This window comes from Sorex fumeus, unplaced genomic scaffold, assembly GCF_029834395.1.
Source record: "Sorex fumeus unplaced genomic scaffold, SorFum_2.1 ptg000008l, whole genome shotgun sequence".
Lineage (NCBI taxonomy): Eukaryota > Metazoa > Chordata > Mammalia > Eulipotyphla > Soricidae > Sorex > Sorex fumeus.
This window is the reverse complement of record NW_026606065.1, coordinates 89,362,859-89,386,278: the sequence shown is the minus strand read 5'-3', so window position 1 is coordinate 89,386,278 and position 23,420 is coordinate 89,362,859. Positions and strand designations below refer to the sequence as shown.

The following is a 23,420-nucleotide window of genomic DNA, read 5'->3' as shown; positions in this document are numbered from 1 at the left end:
GTTGGCATGGAGACGGTCCCCGCGCCGCCCGGGCGCGCAGCTGATTGGTCGATTCAACAGACGCGGGGAGGGGGCGGGGTTTGAAACTCACAGGGCTGAGCGCCCCGGCGGCCGCCGCAGCAGCCGGGCTGGAACCTATTAGCACCTCGGTCCCTCCCGCCCCGCCCCCGCCCCGCCCCCTCCCGACGCCCCGGAGTCCCAATCCTCGAGTGCACTTGCTTGTTGCGGGACACACACGCACACACACGCACATAAGGCTGGCAGGAGCGACGCCCGCGGTGGGCGCCAAGCAGGTTTGGGGCGTTTCTGTCTGGGCGGGAAGAGAGTCGCAGAGTAGCAACGCTGCTCGACTCTAGAAATAAGGACTTTCCCAGGAACTTCTCCCGGGGTCTAGTTTGCAGGCGGGGAGGACCTGAGCATTTCTGCTCTTGAGAGTTGAGCCTGTAGATTTAGGCCCTCCACGAACGTGTAGTACCCCGGTTGGGTTCTGAGGTTTATCAAGGTCTCGCCCTCCTTCCAGCTCCCAGACCTTAGGCAGGTCTTGGAAGAAGGCTTCAAGAGATTCTAGTCACGGTTGCGGGCCCTCAAAACTGCTGTGGCAGCTTGGGGTCCTGTTCCAGATCATGCCTGATTGCTGAGTCCTAATTGCCCAGTCCTAATTGCTGAGATGATTGTGGTTTAATGCGCTCCGGACTAGGAAGAAGAATTACTACATCCCTGGAGTAGCTGGTTGGAGTTAGGGAACTAACCGATTTGGATTTGTCCGTTTTTTCTTCCTTGGTAGCTGCAGCTTGCGGAGACGGAGGCTATGCATCATAGCAACTCCAAGAGTGGAGTCGTCCTGGCTCCCGTGTCAAGAGGTCCCGATGCTGTTCAGATGCTAACTAGAGCTCAGCTCGGCCAAGATCCACCGCAAAGAACAGTGCTAGGGGTGCTAACTGAGAATGGGCAGCAGTACAGGAAGACCTTTGGCCAGGTAAAGGCAGAGAAGCTGAGGAGGGCTGCTTATGAAGGGCTCTCCAGCTGGGGCTGAAGAGTGGGCCAGGATGCTTGCCGTGCACACAGCCTACCGGGACTCGATCCTCGGTATCCGGGTGGTCCCCTGAAGTGATCCCTGAGGGCAGAGGCAGGAGTCTGCCCTAAACACTGTTGGGTGTGGCCCATAAACAAACAATGATAAAAGAACAACAACAACAAAAGGGCTCTCTCATCCTGATCCGAGGTGTTCCTCTTACTGCTTTGCTTACCATCTCCCTTGAGTATTCCAGCCCTGGAATCTGGACTCTAGAGACATTTCAATCTCTATAGCTCTCTTGGTTGGGTCCTCTTTCTGCTGGAAATGATGAATAATTTTTCTTTTGCTCCTTTCCCAGTCTCACAGATAGTTATCTAGGAACTGTTGGATTAAGCATGTCAAGTCATGTACAGGAGTAAAAGAAAACACAATGCCTCCAAATTAACAAGGGAACTGGGATTCTGCCAGCTTCATACTGCTCTAGGCTGTGTTGCAAGAGATATTGGAGATAAGGATGGGCTCTCCATGGGATCCTCCTAGATTTACTTCAAAAAAGTGTGCTCAGATAAACTGAAGGCTTAAAAAAAAAAGGTGTTTTGATAGCCCCCATCTTCCCAGTCCTGAAAAAGAGCTATTGGATAAATATATACTTGCCATCAGTAGTCAAAATTGACTGTGGGTACCTCCTTTAACAGACTGAAAACAAACTCACACACTTAAGCGGATATTTGAATCCTTCAGAATTCACTTTGAGATAGAAAAATGCCTTTCCTAAATATGATATTTGATCCTGACCCAAGCCTTAATCCTGTTTTGCTCATCTGTAATGAAAGGATGCCAGCAATTATCCAGCGAAATTGGTAGTCCAGGTATCCTGATATTATACACAAGAAAATTGAGAGGTTTAGTATCAGAGAGATAGTACTGTGTGCAGGCAGCAGACCCTGGTTTGATCCCCACGTCATGTTTGTCCTGGAAGTGAAGAGAAACTAGACGAGCTTGCAAACTGGTTTGATCACAGAGCCAAGAGAAAACTCTGAACACTGTTGGGTGTGGCCCAAAACAGAGAGGGGAGAGGAGAAGGTGGAGGGAGTGGGGGAAAAGGAGGAAGAGGAGGAGGAGGAGGAAAAAGAGAAGAAAGAGGAGGAGGAGGAAGAAGAGGAGAAAGAGGAGGAGGAGGAAGAAGAGAGAGAACACACAGGGAGGGAGGAAGAGAAAAGAAAATGCAGAGGTTTAAGAAAGGGGGACGAGAGAATTGGGGTAGTTTAGAAACCCCAGAGTAGTGATCCCTCATCTACTGGCTGTCAAAGTCATTTGCCTTTTGGTGTGGCATTTGATGAAGATTTGGGGTATGGTGGTGCATAGTGGTGGGGAACATGTATATAACCAAGAAGACCTGTTAAAGCTTTAGAAAAATGAAAGTGGTTTTTAACAATGTTCAACATGTTTACTTCTTTATTCTTAAAGTGTAAAACCTGGTTTTAGAAATTGGCAGTCAGGTCTACACCAATGCAGATAGGCAAGTTTAAACCATAACCATCATTCACCTGTTCTGTTTAAAAAAATTTTTTTTTAAAAATTGAATCACTGTAAGATACACAGTTACAAAGATTTTATGATGGGGTTTCAGTCATACGGTGTTCCAACACCCATTCCTCCACCAGTGTGCTTTCCCACCACTAATCTCCCCAGTATCTCTCACACCACCCCCGAACCACAGCCTGCCTCTATGGCAGGCACTTTCTCTCTGTCTCTGTCTGTCTGTCTGTTCTCTCTTTCTCTCTCCGTCTCACCCCTCTCAAGCTCTCCCCCTCCACCAACTTTTGGTCATTATGGTTTGCAATACGAATACTGAGAGTTTATCATGTTTGGTCCCTTACCCACTTACTCCCAATCCAGAGCAATCCCTTCCAAACATCAAACCATCATTATCGTTCATTGTCATAGTGATCCCTTCTCTATCCCAACTGCCCTGTCCCACAAATTTGAAGAAGGCTTCCAACCTTAGGGCTGGAGTGATAGCACAGAGGGTAGGGCATTTGCTTTGCACGCGGCCCAACCCGGGTTCGATTCCCAGCATCCCATATGGTCCCCCGAGCATGGCCAGGAGTAATTCCTGAGTGCATGAACCAGGAATAACCCCTGTGCATTGCCTGGTGTGACCCAAAAAGAAAGAAAGAAAAAAAAAAAGAAGGCTTCCAACCGTGGACCAATCCTCTGGCCCTTCTTTCTACTCTCCTGGGGTGTTAGTCTCATATATGTTTTTTTATATCCCACAAATGTGTGTAGTCATTCTCTCTCTCTCTCCTTCTGACTCATTTCACTCAGCATGAAACTCTCCATGTCCGTCCACTTATAAGCAAATGTCATGACTTCATCTTTCCTAACAGCTGCATAATAATTCATTGTGTAGATGTACCATAGTTTCTTTAACCAGTTGTCTGTTCTCGGGCACTCAGGTTGTTTCCAGATTCTGGCTATTGTGGACAGTGCTACAGTGAACATACGAGTGCAGATGTCATTACTATTGTTATGCTTTTGCACCCCCAGGTATATTCCCAGAAGTGTTATTGCTGGGCTATATGGAAACTCAATTTCTAATTTTTTTAGGAATGCCCATGTTGTTTTCCAAAAAAGCTGAATCAGTCAACATTCCCATTAACAATGAATGAGAACCCCTTTCTCCCCACATCCACACCAGCACTGGTTGTTCTTTTTGATGTGTGCCAGTCTCTGTGGTATAAGATGATATATTGTTGTTTTGATTTGCATCTCCTTGATGATTTTCAATGTAAAGCATTTTTTTCATGCAACTTTTGGCCATTTGTATTTCTTTTTTGAGGAAGTTTCTGTTCGTTTCTTATCCCCATTGTTTTTTGATGGATTGGAGGTTTTTTCTTGTAAAGTTCTACCAGTGCCTTATATATCTTTAATGCCTTTATATACGCTAATCTGATGGGTACTGGGTAAATAACTTTTCCATTCCATGGGCTGCCTTTCTATCTTCATAGCTGTTTCTCTTGAGTTGCAGAAGTTTCTTAGTTTAATGTAGTCTCATTTGTTTCTCTTTTCTTCCACTGCTTGGTCACTGGTTTTTCATCTTTAAAGATGTCTTTAGTTTCAATATCATTGAGTGTTTTCCTTATATTTTCCTCTATGTACCTTATAGATTCAGGCCCGTTATTGAGGTCTTTAATCCATTTTGATCTCTAACATTTGTACCTGGCAGTAGAGAGAGGTCTGTTTTTTGTTTTTGGTTTTTTTTTTTTTTTTTGCATGTTGCTGTCTTGTTTTCCCACTTGTTAAAGAGGCTTTTCCTACTTCACTCCATATTTATTTCTCCTCTATCAAGGATTAAGTGATCATATTATATTTGAGGTTGTGTGTCAAGATATTCAACTCAATTCCATTGGTCTGTGGGTCTATCTTTATCCTGTTTTAATTACTACTGTTTTGTAGTACAATTTGAAATTGGGGAAGGTGATGCCTCCCAAATTCTTTATCCTAACGATTGCTTTAGCTATTCGTGAGGGTTTATTGTTCCATATGGATTTCAGGAGTGCTTAGTCTATTTCTTTGAAAAATGGGTATCCTTATAGGGACCACATTGAATCTGTTTAATTCTTTGGGGAGTATTGCCATTTTGACAATGTTAATCTTCCTGATCCACAAGCAAGGGTTGTGTCTCCTTTTCCTAGTGTCTTCCTGCATTTCCTGAAGTTGTGCTTAGTAGTTTTCTTTGTATAGGTCCTTTACCTCCTTAAATAAACTGATTTTGAGGTACTGGTTTTCTGAGGCACAATTGTGAATGAGATTTTTAAAAATATCTCTTTCATTATTTGTATATAGGAAAGCTTTGGACTTTTGGGCACTGATTTTGTAACCTGGCACTTTACTATACAGACCTATTGTTTCTAAGAACTTTTTTGTTGAGAGGATTTTCTAAGTATAGTATCATGTTTTCTGCAAATAGTGATAGCTTGACTTCTTCCTTTCCTATTTGGAATGCCCTTGATATCTTTTTCTTGCCTAACTTCTTTTTTTATTAAATTTTTATTAGAGAAACACCATGAGGTACAGTTGTAGACTTACAAATTTTTGTGTTTGGGTTTCAATTATACAATGATCAAATACCCATCCCTCCACCAGTGCTCATTTTCCACCACCATGGATCCCAGTATCCCTCCCACCTCCATCCCCCCATCCCACCCTGTCTCTGTGGCAGGGCATTTCCCTCTGTTCTCTCTCTCCTTTTGGTGTTGTGGTTTGCAAAAGAGGCACTGAGTGGCAATCATGTTTGGTCTATGGTCTACTTTCAGCATACTTCTCCCATCCTGGGAGGATCCTCCCAACACCCTTTATTTGGTACTCTTTTCTCTATCTGAGCTGCCTTTTCCCCTAGCATGTGTGGCTGACCTCCAAGCCATAGAGTAAAGCTCCTGGTACTTCTCTTGGTTATTCTTGGGTGTTAGTCTCCTATTTTGTTACTTTATGTTCCCCAGATGAATGCAATCTTTTTATTTCTATCCCTCTCTTCCTGACTCATTTAGCTTAGCATGATACTTTCCATGTAGTACCACTTGTATGTAAATTTTATGACTTCATTTTTTCTAACAGCTACATATTACTCCATTGTGTAGAGGTACCAAAGTTTCTTTAATCAGTCATCTGTTCTCAGGCACTCAGGTTTTTTCCAGATTCTGGCTATTGTTTAGATTGCTGCAATGAACAAACAAGTGCAGATGTCACTTCAACTATACTTTTTTGTCTCTCTGGGATATATTCCCGGGAGTGGTATTGCTGGGTCAAATGGGAGCTCAATTTCTAATTTTTTGAGAATTATCCACACTGTTTTCCAAAAGGGCTGAACCAGTCAGCATTCCCATCAGCAGTGAAGGAGGGTCCCTTTCTCGCCACATCCGCGCCAGCACCGGTTGCTTTTGTTCCTTTGGATGTGGGCCAGTCTCTGTGGTGTGAGATGATATCTCATTGTTGTTTTGATCCGCATCTCCTTGATAATTAATATTGTAGAGCATTTTCTCATGTGCCTTTTAGCCATTTGGATTTCTTCTTTGAGGAAGCTTCTGTTCATTTCATTGCCCCATTTTTTTTTTATGGGGTTGAATGTTTTCTTCTTGTGGAGTTCAACCAGTACTTTATATATCCTTGATATCAACCCCTTGTCGATGTGTATTTGATGAATATCCTTTCCCATTCTGTAGACCGTCTTTGTATTTTGGTCATTGTTTCTTTTGAGGTGCAGAAGCTTCTTAGTTTAAGATAGTCCCATTTGTCTATCTCTGATTTCACTTGCTCGGCCAGTGGCATGACATTTTTGAAGATACCGTTAGCTTCAATGTCATGGAGGGTTTTGCCAACTTTGTCATCAATATACCTTATGGATTCCAGTCTGATGTTGAGGTCTTTAATCCATTTTGATCTTACTTTTGTACATGGTGTTATTGCCTAACTTCTCCAGTGGCATGACATTTTTGAAGATACCATTAGCTTCAATGTCATGGAGGGTTTTGCCAACTTTGTCATCAATGTACCTTATGGATTCCAGTCTGATGTTGAGGTCTTTAATCCATTTTGATCTTACTTTTGTACATGGTGTTATTGCCTAACTTCTATGGCAAGTACTTCCAGTACTATATTGAATAGAAGTGGCTAGTGTGGACACCCTTGTCTTATCCCCAATCTTAGAGGGAAGGCTTTTAGTTTTTCCCCATTGAGAGTAATGCTTGCTGTGGGCTTGTGGTAGATGGCTTTGATTATACTGAGGAAAGTTCCTTCAACTACCATTTTGTTGGGAGTTGTTTTTTTTTTTAATCATAAATGGGTGCTGGATCTTGTCAAATGCTTTCTCTGCATATATTGATAGGATCATATGTTTATTATCGTTTCTTTTATTGATATGGTGTATTATGTTGATTGATGGTGGGAGTGTTAAACTATTTTACTTCCCCAGGATGATTCCTATTTGGTCATGGTGTATGATCTTTTTGATGAGTCGTTGGATTCTGTTTGCTGACATTTTGTTGAGAATCGTTGCATTTGTATTTATCAAGGATATCAGCCTATAATTCTCTTTTTATGTGGTGTCTGTCTGATACCAAAAGTCTGTCTGCTTTTGGTATCAGTATATTTGCCTCATAGAAACTATTTGGGAGTCTGTTCACGTATTCCAGATCTTTTTGGTTAAGCCTTGGGAGGTTATAGGAATCCAGAAATTTATCTATTTCTTTAAGGTTGTCTTGTGGCAAAAAGATCTCAAAGTAATCTTTGATGATCCTTTGAATTTCTGTGGATTTTGATGTCTCCCCTTTCATTTTGGACTCTGTTTATTAGGGTTCTCTTTCCCTTTGTGAGTCTTGCTAGTGGTTTATAGGTCTCATTTATTTCTTAAAGAACCGGATTTTGGTTTCATGATCTTTTGGATTTTTTTTAGCCTTTCAGCTCATTAATTTCTGCTCTTAATTTTATTATGTCCTTCCTCCTGCCTCGTTTGGGCTCCTTTAGTTGGTCATTTTCCAAGATCTTAAGCTGTGAGGTTAAATGATTTATGTGGACTCTTTCTTCCTTCCTGATGAATGATTGCAGAGCTGTAAACTTTCCTCTTAACACCGCTTTTTCTGTATTCCACAAGTTCTGGTAGCTCATGTCTTCATTCTCTTTTGTTTCCGGCAATCTTTTTATTTCCTCTTTGATTTCCTCTCTAAGCCACTGGTTATTCAGTAATGAGCTGTTTAATTTCCAGGTGTTTGGTTTGATTCTCTATTTCTGGGTCTGATTCACTCCTATTTTCAGTGCATCATGGTTTGAAAAGATTGTTGATATAATATCCTTTTAATTTTATGGAGGTATGTTTTATGAGCCAGCATGTGGTCTATCTTGGAGAATGTCCCATGGTCCAATGTCCATTGGGGAAGATTGTGTATTCAGCTTTTGGGGAATCAAAAGTTTACATATATATGTATATATGAGTGTATATGTGTGTGTATATATATATGTCTCTGCCCCCGCGCCTCGGTGTTCCTTCCCGGAGTCCCTTGGAGGGGAGCGGGTTGAGCTTTCCTCCCCGCCCCGGCCAGGGCTACGGCAGCCGGAGACCTCCAGGACCAGCCACCACCATGCTGAGACCACTCTCCGCACACCTGAAGGTACTGGCAGAGGGACAAAGCCACGCGGGTTCCGGGGCCGAGACCTTCAAGCCTACTCGAATTGGAGTCGAGCATCTTCCACCCAGATCCTCCAAATTCCAGTAGGCGGGGGTCACACCCACCACCTGGCCCCCTGGCGCCGTGTAATCCCATCAGCGGCCAAGACTCAGAGACTATAAAATCCAGATCCCGGACGAGAGCAGTGCAGTCTCTGCCCCCGCGCCTCGGTGTTCCTTCCCGGAGTCCCTTGGAGGGGAGCGGGTTGAGCTTTCCTCCCCGCCCCGGCCAGGGCTACGGCAGCCGGAGACCTCCAGGACCAGCCACCACCATGCTGAGACCACTCTCCGCACACCTGAAGGTACTGGCAGAGGGACAAAGCCACGCGGGTTCCGGGGCCGAGACCTCCAAGCCTACTCGAATTGGAGTCGAGCATCTTCCACCCAGATCCTCCAAATTCCAGTAGGCGGGGGTCACACCCACCACCTGGCCCCCTGGCGCCGTGTAATCCCATCAGCGGCCAAGACTCAGAGACTATAAAATCCAGATCCCGGACGAGAGCAGTGCAGTCTCTGCCCCCGCGCCTCGGTGTTCCTTCCCGGAGTCCCTTGGAGGGGAGCGGGTTGAGCTTTCCTCCCCGCCCCGGCCAGGGCTACGGCAGCCGGAGACCTCCAGGACCAGCCACCACCATGCTGAGACCACTCTCCGCACACCTGAAGGTACTGGCAGAGGGACAAAGCCACGCGGGTTCCGGGGCCGAGACCTCCAAGCCTACTCGAATTGGAGTCGAGCATCTTCCACCCAGATCCTCCAAATTCCAGTAGGCGGGGGTCACACCCACCACCTGGCCCCCTGGCGCCGTGTAATCCCATCAACGGCCAAGACTCAGAGACTATAAAATCCAGATCCCGGACGAGAGCAGTGCAGTCTCTGCCCCCGCGCCTCGGTGTTCCTTCCCGGAGTCCCTTGGAGGGGAGCGGGTTGAGCTTTCCTCCCCGCCCCGGCCAGGGCTACGGCAGCCGGAGACCTCCAGGACCAGCCACCACCATGCTGAGACCACTCTCCGCACACCTGAAGGTACTGGCAGAGGGACAAAGCCACGCGGGTTCCGGGGCCGAGACCTCCAAGCCTACTCGAATTGGAGTCGAGCATCTTCCACCCAGATCCTCCAAATTCCAGTAGGCGGGGGTCACACCCACCACCTGGCCCCCTGGCGCCGTGTAATCCCATCAGCGGCCAAGACTCAGAGACTATAAAATCCAGATCCCGGAACCGCGCAGCCGCATTCGCGGCCGCGCGACATCTTATTATCTCATTCCTACTTTGGACAAACTTGCAGGCTGTCGAATGTAGCCTGCCCACAGGGCAGAGTCTGGCAAACTCCCCGTGGCCTACCAAATATGCCAAATACCAGTAACAATGATGGGTCTCATTCTCCTAAAGAGCCCTGAATATAATCTCAGTGCTAGGATGAAAGAGACGTTACTGGGGCCTGCTCGAGGCAATCGACGATTAACAGGATGATGAAATGAAATGAAAAATATATATGTATATACATACTGTTTAGTCTGGTTGATCTATTGAGAGGTGGCAGATTGGTGTTGAAATCCCCAGCTATTATTATGTTGCTTGTAAAGCCATTCTCACAGGTCCTCTGGCCTGTGATTTCAGGTATTAGGTCCTTGTAGCTTGAGGCCCTGGTTGGGAACTGCCTACGTCCTGGAGTCCTCTGTTCCACGTCACTCTGTCTTTCATTCACGTCTTTTGTTACCCAGCTTGCCTCTTCAGCTGTCTGCTCTAATTTCCTACCAATTTCTTAGAAAATCAGTTTTATACTGATTTTAATCTTCCCAAACTCCCACCTCTACCCCTGCTCTCAGCTAATGACTAGGCACCCTATTTTCCTAAAATATAAGACGCAATCATAAAAGAACTCCCATATGCTCTCATATGAATTTCACAGAGGCTCCATGTACTCTACCATCCCCGCTCCCTAGGTAACTGAACAGCCCCTGCTCTTATGTGATCTTAGCCCCTCTTCTTATCATATGAAGCACACACATACGCTCTGACCTCTTCAAGAAGAGCATTCTAGCTTCTCTGTTCATTTTCTTCTGCTGGGCTCAACCAGCAACAATACATATATTCATTTTTTTTTACATCTTAAACTCTTACTATAGGAGTGATCCCTGAGTGCAGAGCCAGGAGTAAGGCCTGAGCACAGCTTGGTGTGGCCCAAATAAACAAAAACCTACTACTTTTTGCAATTATGCCTGACTTGGCAATGTAGCAATAATTCTTGGGAATTTCTAGCATATAAACACCATCAGAATGAGGATTTAGGATGCTAGAGTCACCTATGTCGTCCCAGTGTTTGAGGTAATAACTATTCAGAGTTGCATATTGAATAAATACTTTCATTATTCTTTCGTTGTTGTCTCTTGACTTAATTCTCAGTCCTTATCTTATTGAACTGAAAAATTATGGGTGTTAAGATGATTGCTGAGCATGCAGCCGACCCAAATGCAGTTTAATCCCCAGAACTACATAAGGTCCCCCAAGCACCGCCATGAGTAATCTCTGAGCACAGAACCAGGAGTAAGCCTTGAACACTGCTGATTGTGTTCCCAGTACAAATAAGAAATATTTGCAATTTCCAGATAAGATACAACAATACATATATTTATTCTTTTACATCTTAAACTCTTGTGATAAGAGTGACCCCTGAGTGCAGAGCCACGAGTAGGCCCTGAGCACAGCGTGGTGTGGCCCAAATAAACAAAAAACTACTACTCTTTGCCTTATTTGGCAATGTAGTGATAATCCTTTTTTATTTTTTAATTTAATTTTTATTAGTTAAATGCTATGGGGTGCAATTGTAGACTTACAAACTTTCATGCTTGGGTTTTCATTCTAAAATGATCAAGTACCTATCCCTCCACCAGTGCCCATTCTCCACCATCATTGATCCCTCCTGCCCCTCCCACCCTATCACCCCCCAACCCCTGCCCCTCCTCTGTGGCAGAGCATTCCCTTTTGCTCTCTCTTTAGGGTTTTGTGGTTTGCAATAGAGGTATTGAGTGGCCATCATGTTCAGTCTGTAGTCTACTTTCAGCACACATCTCCCATCCTGAGCATGCTGTTCTCTTTACTTGGTCTTCCTTTCTCTATCTAAGCTGTCTTTCCCCCCAGCATGTGCTTCCAGCTTCCAAGCCATGGAGTCTCCCATTCTGTTACTTTATATTCCACAATGAGTGCAATCTTTCTATGTCTGTCCCTCTCTTGATGACTCACTTAGCATGATACTTTCCATGTAGAACCACTTGTATTCAAATTTCATGACTTCATCTTTTCTAACAGCTGTATAGTATTCCATTGTGTAGGTGTCCCAAAGTTTCTTTAACCAGTCATCTGTTCTTGGGCACTCAGGTTTTTTCCAGATTCTGGCTATTGTAAAGAGTGCAACAATGAGCATACAAATATGGATGTTATTTTGACTGTACTTTTTTGTCTTTCTGGGATATATTGACAGGAGTGGTATTGTTGAGTCAAATGGGAGCTCAATTTATAATTTTTTTTTTTTTTTGAGGATCGTCCATACTGTTTTCCAAAAGGGCTGAACCAGTCGGCCTTCCCACCAGCAGTGAAGGAGAGTCCCTTTCTCCCCACATCTGCGCCAACATCGGTTGCTTTTGTTCTTTTGGATATGGGCCAGTCTCTATGGTGTGAAATGATATCTCATTGTTGTTTTGATCTACATCTCCCTGATGATTAGTTATTTAGAGCATTTTCTCATGTGCCTTATAGCCATTTGGATTTCTTCTTTGAGAAAGTTTCTGTTCATTTCATCACCCCATTTTTTGATGGATTTTTCTTGTGGAGTTCAACCAGTGCTTTGTATATCGTTGATATCAACCCCTTACTGGATGTGTATTGGGTGAATATCCTTTCTCATTCTGTAGACAGTCTTTGTATTTTGGTTACTGTTTCTTTTGAGGTGCAGAAGCTTCTTAGTTTAATATAGTCACATTTGTTTATCTCTGTTTTCACTTGCTTGGCTAGTGATGTGTCATCTTTGAAGATACCGTTAGCTTCAATTTCGTGGATGGTTTTGCTGATCTTGTCTTCAATATACCTTATGGATTCTGGTCTGATGTTGAGGTCTTTAATCCATTTTGATCTGACTTTTGTACATGGTGTTAGGTAGAGGTCTGAGCCCATTTTTTTGCATGTAGCTTTCCAGTTTTACCAACACCATTTGTTAAAGAGGCTTTCCTTGCTCCACTGCACATTTCTTGCTCCCTTATTAAAGATTATATGATTATATATTTGGGGATGTGTGTGTCAGGATATTCAACCCTGTTGCATTGGTTTGCGGTTCTGCCTTTGTTCCAGTACCATGCTGTTTTAATTATTACCACTTTGTAGTAGAGTTTGAGATTGGGGAGGGTGATGCCTCCCATTGTCTTTTTCCCAAGAATTGCTTTAACTGTTCGTGGGGGCTTATTGTTCCATGTGAATTTCAGGAGTGTTTGCTCCATTTCTTTGAAGAGTGGATATTTTTTTTCCCCTTTATTTTATTTTATTTTTTTTTTTACAGTTGTAGATTTACAATTTTTTGTGCTTTGGTTTCAATTATACAATGATCAGATACCCATCCCTCCACCAGTGCCCATTTTCCACCACCATGGATAATATCCCTCCCACCCCCATCCCCCCATCCCCCCTGTCTCTGTGGCAGGGCAATCCCCTGTGTTCTCTCTCTCCTTTTGGGTGTTGTGGTCTGCAAAAGAGGCATTGAGTGGCAAACATGTTCAGTCCATAGTCTACTTTCGACATGCATCGAAGAGTGGATATTTTTATAGGGATGTAGCAATAGTTCTAAACACCCCTATTTTTTCTCCAGCTCTGGAACTTGCAGGTTTTAGAATTGTTTATCTTCACTTGCTCTGTATACCTATACACCAGGTTGAATGATGCTTTCAAGATATCAATCACATTAGATCACTTATTAGTCCAGAAGTCTCCTATGGCTGCTTATCTCTAACTAGAAGACAGTTTTTAAATGACTGATAGTAGACCTTCACCTACGTCTAATTTCTCTTTCTTGCTTCCTTTTTGGTCCTGCAGCACTCACTCATTCTGCCTGATATGTGCCTTGATGTGTCTGTAGGACATACTCTGATCTCTCAGGGTCTTTAAATTGCTCTTTCCTCCTGTCCAGAATCTTGTTCCTTCCTCTAATTGTGTGACTTATTCCTTTACCTTTTTCATGTCTGTTCAGTTCTGCCCTTTTTAGTTGGGCCTTACCTGATAATTCTTTTGAAATTGAAAATGACTCTTCTTTCCCTGTGTTTTTCTGCTCCCAAACACATTTCACCATCTGATTTTTTTTTATCTTTTCCTTCCTCAGTTCCCCAATTAGAATATAAATTCCATGATGGCAGTTCTTTATAAATATTTTATTCACTATGAACTGGATGCAGAGTCTGGCACATTGTAGATGATCCACAGTTGGTTTTTTTTTTGTGGGGGGGTTACACCCAGCATTGCACAGGGGTTATTCCTGGCTCATGCACTCAGGACTTACTCCTGGTGGTGCTCAGGGGACCATAATGGGATGCTGGGAATTGAACCCGGGACGGCCGCGTGCAAGGCAAACATCCTACCCATTGTGCTATTGCTCCAGCCCCTCCATAAGTATTTTTATAATGAATCTATGTCTCAATCCATTTGTGTATTTCTACTCAGCAAAAGTCAAAGTTGATGGTAACTTGGAGTTCTGAGTATAGTTTCTTGAAGTTTTAACTATTTATATTGTGTATTGGTATCCTAGTACAAACATAAGGACATTTTTTCTATTATGAGGCCACATCACTAACTTCGAATTAGGCTCAACCATAAGTGCTGAGAGTAAATAAGAATGTTAATGTAGTATTAATGTAGTGGACTGGAGCAATAGCACAGTGGTAGGGCGTTTGCCTTGCACTCAGCCAACATGGCCGACCCAAGTTCGATTCCTCTGCCCCTCTCGGAGAGCCCAGCAAGCTACCTAGAGTATCTCGCCCACACGGCAGAACCTGGCAAGCTACCCGTGATGTATTCGATATGCCAAACACAGTAACAAGAAATTCTCCAATGGAGACATTACTGGGCCTGCTCGAGCAAATCGATGAACAATGGGAGGACAGTGACAGTGACTTTATTAATGTAGTAACATTTACACTAGGATAGTACAAACTCCTAAAGCCTACCCACCTGCCTACTTCAGCATACCTTCAGGCCACCCAGCATGTCTCACCTTATTGTGCTTGTTTCACTGAAGGCTGTGCATTTGCTCATGCGTGCACACACACGCACACACACACACACACACACACACACACACACACAATTCCCATTGTTAAAGCTATAGGGAAAAGAAAAGGGAGAATGACTAAAAGATTTCCACAAGGATAATTTCATTATGTCATACAAAACTTATTCTGTAAGAATTTAGTAGTAAGAATTTCCAAAATTGTCATATATCTAAATGACTAACTATAGCACTGTGTAGCACTGTTGTTCATCAATTTTTCGAGTGGGCTCCAGTAACGTCTCACAACAGATTGTGAGACTTGTTATTACTGCTTTTGGCATATTGAATATGTCATGGGGAGCTTGCCAGGTTTTGCTGTGCGGGCGAGATACTCTCAGTAGCTTGCCGGGCTCTCTGAGAGGGGCGGAGGAATCAAACCCAGGTCAGCCGTGTGCAAGGCAAGCGCCCTACCCTCTGTGCTATTGCTCCAGCCCGACTAACTATAAAGTAGGAATTTTATAAGGGCCTGCTGACTAAAATTTAACTATTAAGGGGGACTGTAGGAGCAAGTGTTAAGAGCTTTTCCAGATAATTATGAAATCCTGAAATTCTATAGGTATGAAAGCATAAAACCTAATGTATACACACACACACACACACACACACACACACACACAGTTCCTATTTCATTTTCGAGGACAGTCAAAGTCTTCTCATTTTTTCCCATAGTGTGAGTTCCCTTTGATAATACATGAGTAGAAGATGGCAAATATTAAGCAGCTCTTTCTCCCAAATGTCAACCATAAACAAAGATAAGGGAAGTCATGCTTTAAGAGCTTCCTTTTTTGAAGTTAAATTCTAAGTAGAGATAATTCAAGAATCTTTTCATCTTCCCAGACTACTATAATCAGACACATGAATGCTCTTTGGTATTGCATCTAACAAGAACCTTAATCCTCTTCAGGGAATCACAGCAATCAGGTGTTTCTCTGGATCGGAAAATGTCTTCCCTCCAGCTGGAAAGAAAGTGCTCTCTGACTGTGCGGTCCATGTGCCAGCCAAGCAGGGATTTGATATCTATATGGCTGAGTCAGAGCAGGTGGAAAGAGACAGCTGCGTGGGGAGAGAGGAGATGGCTTTTGAAGATGTGTATGAAGTAGGCACAAGTACACTCAAGTCAGACCTTCACTTCCTGCTGGATTTTAGCGCAGGTAACCGGATTCGTCGATGGTGACTGTACCTTGTGTTTCTAATTGACCCGTATTCAGTTAGGAATAACTAGGAAGAGAAACCATAAAGTGATAACTGTTTTCACAACTTCCTATGAAAATTTACTGGATGGGGTGAGTTTTTCAATGAAATGTCTTTTCTGATCATATCGAACCCCTGCAGTTTCCCCTATGCTGGTAGATTCATCGCTCCATTCCCAGTCTGAAGATGCATCAGAGTTTAGTACAGATATAATAAATGTGACTGAATATGCTGAAGAAATCCATCAGTACCTTCGAGAAGCCGAAGTGAGTTTTTCCAGCTTCTCCTTTCATTTCTAGCTCCTCGAGTGCTTAATATTAAGATAGTTCTAAACTCGTGGCCAACAGAACTTGTGGATCACCTTAAGACATACCAATGAAAGTTCAGCCATGAAAAATAATAGTTGGTGGGTGAGTAGCTGTACATAGGTTAATGGTCTATGACTCAAGGTTAGTCATATGATTGCCCTCCTTAGAATGAAAGCATATTGTTGTTCCCTTTCTCTCCTTTATTTGTTACTTACTTATATTAAAGTGGCATAATTTTGTAATTTATTCCTTATCATGGTAAATATTCATTGATCGATTCATTTAAGTTTTAGTTTCCTCTTAACCTCTGCTCTTGAAATTTTTAAAGATAGCAGCTGTCCTATGAAATGATCTTTCTGATATAGCAGCTATTTAAATATCAGAATCCTTGGGCAAAAAGGGCTCAATTTTTTTTTCTTTTTTGGGTCACACCCGGCGATGCACAGGGGTTACTCCTGGCTCTGCACTCAGGAATCACTCCTGGCAGTGCTCAGGGGACCATATGGGATGCTGGGAATCGAACCCAGGTCGGCCGCGTGCAAGGCAGACGCCCTACCCGCTGTGCTATTGCTCCAGCCCAAAAGGGCTCAATTTTAAGGTGAAGGATAGTACTTGCTGTTCAGTGGTGAAATTGCTATGGTATATAAATGTGGGTTTACAATGTCACATACCTAAAGTATATCTATTCTTTTAATACGTAACTGCTTCAACAAAGATGCATTTCCATCTCAACAACCATGACTCTTTACCCAAACAGATAAGACACAGGCCCAAAGCACACTACATGAGGAAACAGCCAGACATTACAGAAGGCATGAGAACAATTCTGGTGGACTGGCTGGTTGAGGTGGGTGAAGAATATAAGCTTCGAGCTGAGACCCTCTACCTGGCTGTGAACTTCCTGGACAGGTTTCTTTCATGCATGTCTGTGCTGAGAGGAAAACTGCAGCTTGTGGGAACTGCTGCCATCCTTCTGGCTTCGTAAGTGTTCTTTCAGTTTGAATACATGAGAAATTGGAGCCTTTCCAAATATTTGATTTTTCTTTTCCATTTAGTAAAGAAATGGCAGTGCTTGGTAATTAAAATGTAGTCATGCTTTTTGGTAATAGAGCATTATCTTTTATAACATCTGTAGAGACACTGAGTCTTATCACATGTTCACTCTGCAAAACTGACAATTTATAGCAGCAAGTCCAATATTATGACTAAGGCAACTTTCAGCTCAAACACAATGTTTCATTGAAGTGTTTTGTGATGTGGTCCTTGGACTGTATTCTAATATGAGTAAAAGTTCTCTTAAAAGATATTTTGGTTATATAAAAAGCTATCTTCATGGGTCAGAGCGATAGTACAGTGCATAGGTCACTTGCCTTGCACATGGCCAACCTGGTTCAATCCATGCCACCTCTTATAGTTCCCTAACACCTCCAGGAGTCATCCATGATCATAGAGCCAGAAGTCATTCCTGAGCGCTGCCAGGTGTACCCTGCCCAAATAAAAACTATCGTCATGATCTAACAACCACAATTCAGTGAATAAGCTTTTTTCAGCTGGTTACTATCAATGTCTGGTAAGAGAGTTGGTTTGTGTCTGGGCTGTTTTTAATTAAGTCACCTCTTGGTATGTGGTAATTTTCTTTCTACTTTCCTGGTCTCAGACAACTTAGTTATTAATACATAAAACCCTGCTAAAATTCCCCTCCAGAAAGTTAGAAACAAGAAAGAAAATTGGGGTAATAGTGAAATTTTATACTTACCTTTCTGTAGTGTATATAGAGTTCTTTTCCAGTTAATAGATAAAGCTAAACAAATGATTCTAAAGCCTAATATTATTTAACATCATTGTGTCCAATGTAACATTCTTCTGTTTCACAAAGATGGTTTGAGAGCTATAGAATTAAGATGAATTTACTTATGTACCTGTCATTCAGCATATGTAGTGAGCATCAGAAATCAAAACTGAAAATACCCAGTGAGAATGATTTCTGTTCCCACTATTAGTAGGAAGAAAACAACCTATTCTTGTAATTCTTATTTCTTTTTCTGGAAAGAAGGTAGTGATATTTTCATAGCCCTGAGCTTTCCAGTGCTATTTATGTGAACATGTGGGTTCAAAGGAAAGAAGTATAAATGGGCTTCAGGAGAGACATGTTATGTCAGCACAGAAGGAGAGTCACCAGATTCCAAGGTGTACTTCCCAAAACTCTTCCACAGGAAATATGAAGAGATATATCCACCGGAAGTAGATGAGTTTGTGTACATCACCGATGATACCTACACAAAACGACAACTGTTAAGAATGGAACACCTGCTTCTGAAAGTCCTAGCTTTTGATCTGACAGTGCCAACCACCAACCAGTTTCTTCTTCAATACTTAAGGAAGCAAGGGGTGTGTGTCAGAACTGAGAATATGGCCAAGGTGAGCCCCCTGGTTTCTAGGAAAGGAAGTGTCAAGAAGGGTAAAAATTATCTTTCCTAATCAATGCAATCTTTCTCTCTGACCCTCCCTCCCTCCCTCCCTCCCTGCCTGCCTTTCTTCCTGCCTTCCTTCCTTCCTTCTTCCCTTGAGCCCCCAAAAGCTTTTTAGCAAAGAAAAAGAGCTAATTTTAAGAACTCAACTTCTAGAAATATTGTTATTGATTGCATTTGGCAGACATAGGTTGACTGATAAAATAACTCTTCAATTTAAGCTTGGAAAATTTTTTGATATAGACCACAGACAAGCAATACTCTTAGGTTTATAGCATGGGAACAAAATAAATGTACTTTAATTAGACTTTAATGTTATCCTGGTATATTATATAGGACTGTAGCACTGTCCTCCAGTTGTTCATCAATTTGCACCAGTAATGTCTCCATCATGAGACTTGTTGTTACTGTTTTTGGCATATCAAATACACCACAGAGAGCTTGCCAGGCTTTGTCATGCAGGTGGGATACTGTCGGCAGCTTGCCGGGCTCTCCAAGAGGGACGAAGTTGAACCCAGCCACGTGCAGACAAATGCCCTACCCACTGTGCTATCGCTCCAGCTGTATATTATATAATAAAGTATTACTTGGTCATTTGAAGTCACTGAGTTTTTGTCGGAGACACTAAATACTGTTTTGGAAAACTTGATTTCCAACTATTATGATCAAGAATATCTGGTATCTTATGTTATGTAAAACATAATTAAGGATATCTATCTAAATTCTCCACTATGTTATGTTTTTCCTATCTGAAAAGTTCCTTCAGGCACTGTTTTGGTTTTTCAACTTTGTGCTTAATAAATTAGTAGTTTAATATAGTCATTTTTTTTTTTGCCTTTTGGATTGAAGGCTCTGTTCCCATTCCAGTCATTACATCAATGCTATTTTATCGGATAGGTATAAAACAGCTGATATTAGAAACTAACCCATCATGTACTGTATGAAAAGCCTAAGTACTTGTGAAATGAAACTTACTACAGCATAAATATTATTCTCAAGTTACTAAACTGGTGAATAATTTTGATTATCTATTTCTGTGCTCATCACTCGAAACAGCTTGGATACAGATAAAACAGAATTGTTCCCTTAGCATGTCTAGGATTCCTTGTCACCCAAGTCAGTTTTCTAACCTGTGAGATTTTGTCTCTTGTGCTCAGTATGTAGCAGAACTGAGTCTACTTGAAGCCGATCCATTCTTGAAATACCTTCCTTCACTGATAGCTGCTGCAGCGTATTGTCTGGCCAACTATACTGTGAACAGACACTTCTGGGTAAGAGTCTACCTAGTTTCCTGATGGAATTGAAGGTCTATCTAAAATCTGCTCGACGACTCCATAGGCGTATAATGGACTTATCCTTTCTGTTTCATGAGGAATTTTTTGTCTTGCTAGCAGACAGCAAGCAACCAAGTCTAGTCTTGCCAGTCAGCCTTCATGGCTTCATCTCAAAAGCCTTAATCTGTGTGGGGGGGAGAGATTATGGGACATCCAGGAGGTGGCATTTGCATTCTCACTCTGCAGAAGCACAAACTCATGTGTAAGTAAAGTGTCCCCAAATTGCCTACAGTCATGCAAGGAGGATCCTTGTTATGTTAGCTCAGGCCACTCAAAGAAAAAACGACTGACTTTTTCCTTCCATGGAAAACAACCCAGGTGCAGGTAGGATGGCCAGATGGATGCTCCAGTCTTTTAAGGAAATAGGCAGTTAGCATTCCTTCTTAGCCAGAAAAGCTGGCAAGATTGGAGACAGTTCCTTAGACTCAGGATTTTTTCCTTTTGTTAGAGGGTGGTGGAAGTGGGGAGGAAGGGGGGAAGGCGGCTTGGGCTGCACCCAACAGTGCTTAGGGATTACTCCTGGCTCTGTGCTCAGGGATCAGTCCTGGAGGTGCTCGAGGGACCATATGCAGTGCTCCAATTGAACCAGGGTCGGTACACAACTTACTCTCAAACCCTAGAAATGCTTTTGAAGGATAGATTTTGTACTAAAAAGAGGAGCAGTTATTTTCTATTACTTTCATTTTCTAAGAATACCTTATTCTGCTTCTGGCTGAGAATCTTCCTTAGTCTGGGTAAATAGAGTGTTCAGCTCAGTAGGGGCTCTGTAGACCGGTAAAAATTCAGCTCATGAGGGAGCAGGTAAGTAAAGTGTCCCCCAATTGAGAATTATAAATATGCAATATGAGCAGACTTAGAACTCTGTTCATTTTAATGTAGTTTATTTCTAAAATCTCTGAAGGGGGAGTATGGGTTTTTATTTGAGATGAGTGTGAAGGCTTGGTGGTAAATTCTCTTTATTTCACAGTCCTCAGATTTTTAGTATCTTATGATGTTATGTCCCTCTCTCCCCTTTTGTCTTAATTAGCCAGAAACCCTGGCTGCATTTACAGGCTATTCATTAAGTGAAATTGTGCCTTGCTTGAGTGAGTTACATAAAGCCTGCCTTGATATCCCACATCGGCCTCAGCAAGCAATTAGGGAGAAATATAAGACTTCAAAGTAAGTTCTTGAAATTTTCTTATGTAGGCTTACATTTTCAAGCTATAATAGGCTGCAGTAATGTCAGAATTAAAAATAGAGAAATTGTGTACCTGGCACTCATCTAAAAAGTAAGATTTCCTACCTGTGATGCGAGTGCATCAACAGCCTGATGGCACCATCAGACTTTCAGATACCCCAAAATTGCTGCTGTGCCTTTGGCCAGACCCCAAAAACTTGGGGCAAAGTTTACCAAGAAAGTAAACGGCCAAAAGTTAGGTATGTGGGAGACACACCCACAAACCACCTCCGGCTCAGCTATATAACTGGAGGCATGGCCTCTCTGGTTCCTGATCAAACTGCTTACCAGCCATGATCCCAGAGACTCAGAAACAAATCTTAAAACCCAAAAGCTTTTGGAAGAAATGTGTCCCGTTCCTGCAGTAGGTTACTGGTGCTGGGCCACTCCAGGTGGGAATAGGTTTTGTGCCTTTGCCTGTTCCTCCGGGTGGCCCGGTGACCGCCATCATCCAGAGACCACTGGACAGTCAGGTTTGGGCCTGCAGTGATGAGACACACGGGGCCTCACCAGATGGGGTGGAACCAGCCCTTTCCTCCCCACCCCAACAAGACTCCGAGTTGCCGCCAACAAGCGGCTTCTCTGGCTCCTGATCAATCTGATTAACAGCCATGATCCCAGAGACTCAGAAACAAATCTCAAAACCCAGTGGCTTTTGGCAGAAATGCATCTGGACCGCATACAAGGTGGCTGCCATCTCAGAGATTATTGGAAAGCCAGGTATGAGCCGGCAGTGACGGGCAAGTGCAGTCTCATGGGAAGGGGGACAGTACCGGCTCGTCCTTCATACCTACCGAGGACACGAGTTGCCCCCATAAGTGGCTCTCTGGCACGGCCATGGCTCCAGAAGCAAAAGCACTTAATCCAGAGCCCGGCAGCTTGTGATAGAAAAGTAAATGGTCCATGCATTAAACTACAGCACCATGCCTCCCAGGGAGGGAAAGGGTGTTTCTCCCTTTTGCCCCCCACCCTGGCAGCAAGAAATCCAAAATCATTATATGACATTATATGATTCTCATACCAGCTAAATACGAACAAGTATTTCACAATGCCTTTTCAGCAATTCTGATTGGTGGTGGGGGGGGGAAAATTCTAAACAATAATGGTGCATCTTTTGTCGAAATAATGAATGTAATCAACGTAGAGAAGAGTTAAATGGAAATCATCTGCCTCACAGGCATTGGGAGGAGTGGGAGGGGGGTATATTGGGGTTCTTGGTGGTGAAAAATGAGTACTGTGAAAGGAAAGGTGTTTGATCATTGTATGACTGAGACAACCTGAAAGCTTAGTAACTTTTCCCACAGTGATTCAATAAATAAATATAAGAAGAAAAAATATAAATAAGATTATGAAAAAAAAGGAAGGTGGAATTCATGCCCAATTCAGTCAGCTAATCAATGGCTGAATAAATAGCAGTACTCCTACATAAAAAAAAGTAAGATTTCCTGTGAAATTAAGAAAATCAATTTAGAGCAGCTAAAATTCTAATTTGTCCCTTTGTAGTAACTAGTCAACTCACTTCCTTCCTTATCCCATTGAAACCACTTGAATCTTTTCTGTGGCCTGTGCTTTTACAAAAGTGAAGTCCTTAGCTTGTATTGAGCTTGCTCTGTGTCTCCTTTTAGGTACATGCACGTGTCTCTTATGGAACCACCTGCCATTCTTCCTCTACAATAAATTTCAGAACTGAAGCCCTTTCAGAACCGATCCTCCAGATCAACAGGAGCGTTCTTTATATTTATAAGTGTCTGCAGCTTAAGCCAAGCTGTAGTGCTACGAAATAGATTAAACATTAAAACAATATAAATGTATTTAGGTTCTCTTAACCTTTAGTAGCTTGTAATACAATCTAGTAAGATTTTTTAAAAAGAATAAACAACTTGTCTTATGATCATGTGCTAGGCTGATTTGCTAATTAACATGATTGATACACTAGCCTGAAATTCTAGTTGAACATTATAAATGTCATCTCTATTTCAAGAATCCTTCTAAGTTGGTTTTTATATATCTGGCATGTGTGGGATTGAGTGTTCTAAGGAATCCAAGTATTTTCATGTTTGGTAAATGACTATCCTGAGACTTTCTAAGACCGCCTTTTTCTTGGCTCTTCAAACAACTGAAGAGCCGTAAATCTTCAAGCCTTATGCATATTACTAAAGGAACATACACAGGCTCTCTCTTCTATTTCTTCTAGCTTCCCTCTAGCATACTAAGTGAGCAAAGGTAGTGAGTCGAACTCACTGACTTGTCTAAGTACCTCCCAGTACTGACTTACATTTAATTCTCATCTTGGGATAGGATGTGATTTTGTAAAGGGGTACAGATGTGTCAAATGTCCAGTTTTGATTTCATTGCCTGTCAAGCATA

The 23,420-nt window shown here is 42.6% G+C and overlaps 1 protein-coding gene across 1 annotated transcript; it reads left to right on the top strand.

The window, feature by feature from the left end:
* Window positions 1-802: 802 nt before the first annotated feature.
* On the top strand, window positions 803-22,794 carry CCNA1 (cyclin A1). Its single transcript, XM_056109925.1, has 8 exons — window positions 803-976; window positions 15,438-15,684; window positions 15,866-15,990; window positions 16,790-17,013; window positions 18,246-18,450; window positions 19,658-19,771; window positions 20,862-20,995; window positions 22,679-22,794. The coding sequence occupies exons 1-8, from the start codon at window positions 809-811 to the stop codon at window positions 22,728-22,730; spliced, it is 1,269 nt and encodes a 422-aa protein (XP_055965900.1). The 5' UTR covers window positions 803-808; the 3' UTR covers window positions 22,731-22,794.
* The last annotated feature ends 626 nt before the right edge of the window (window positions 22,795-23,420 follow it).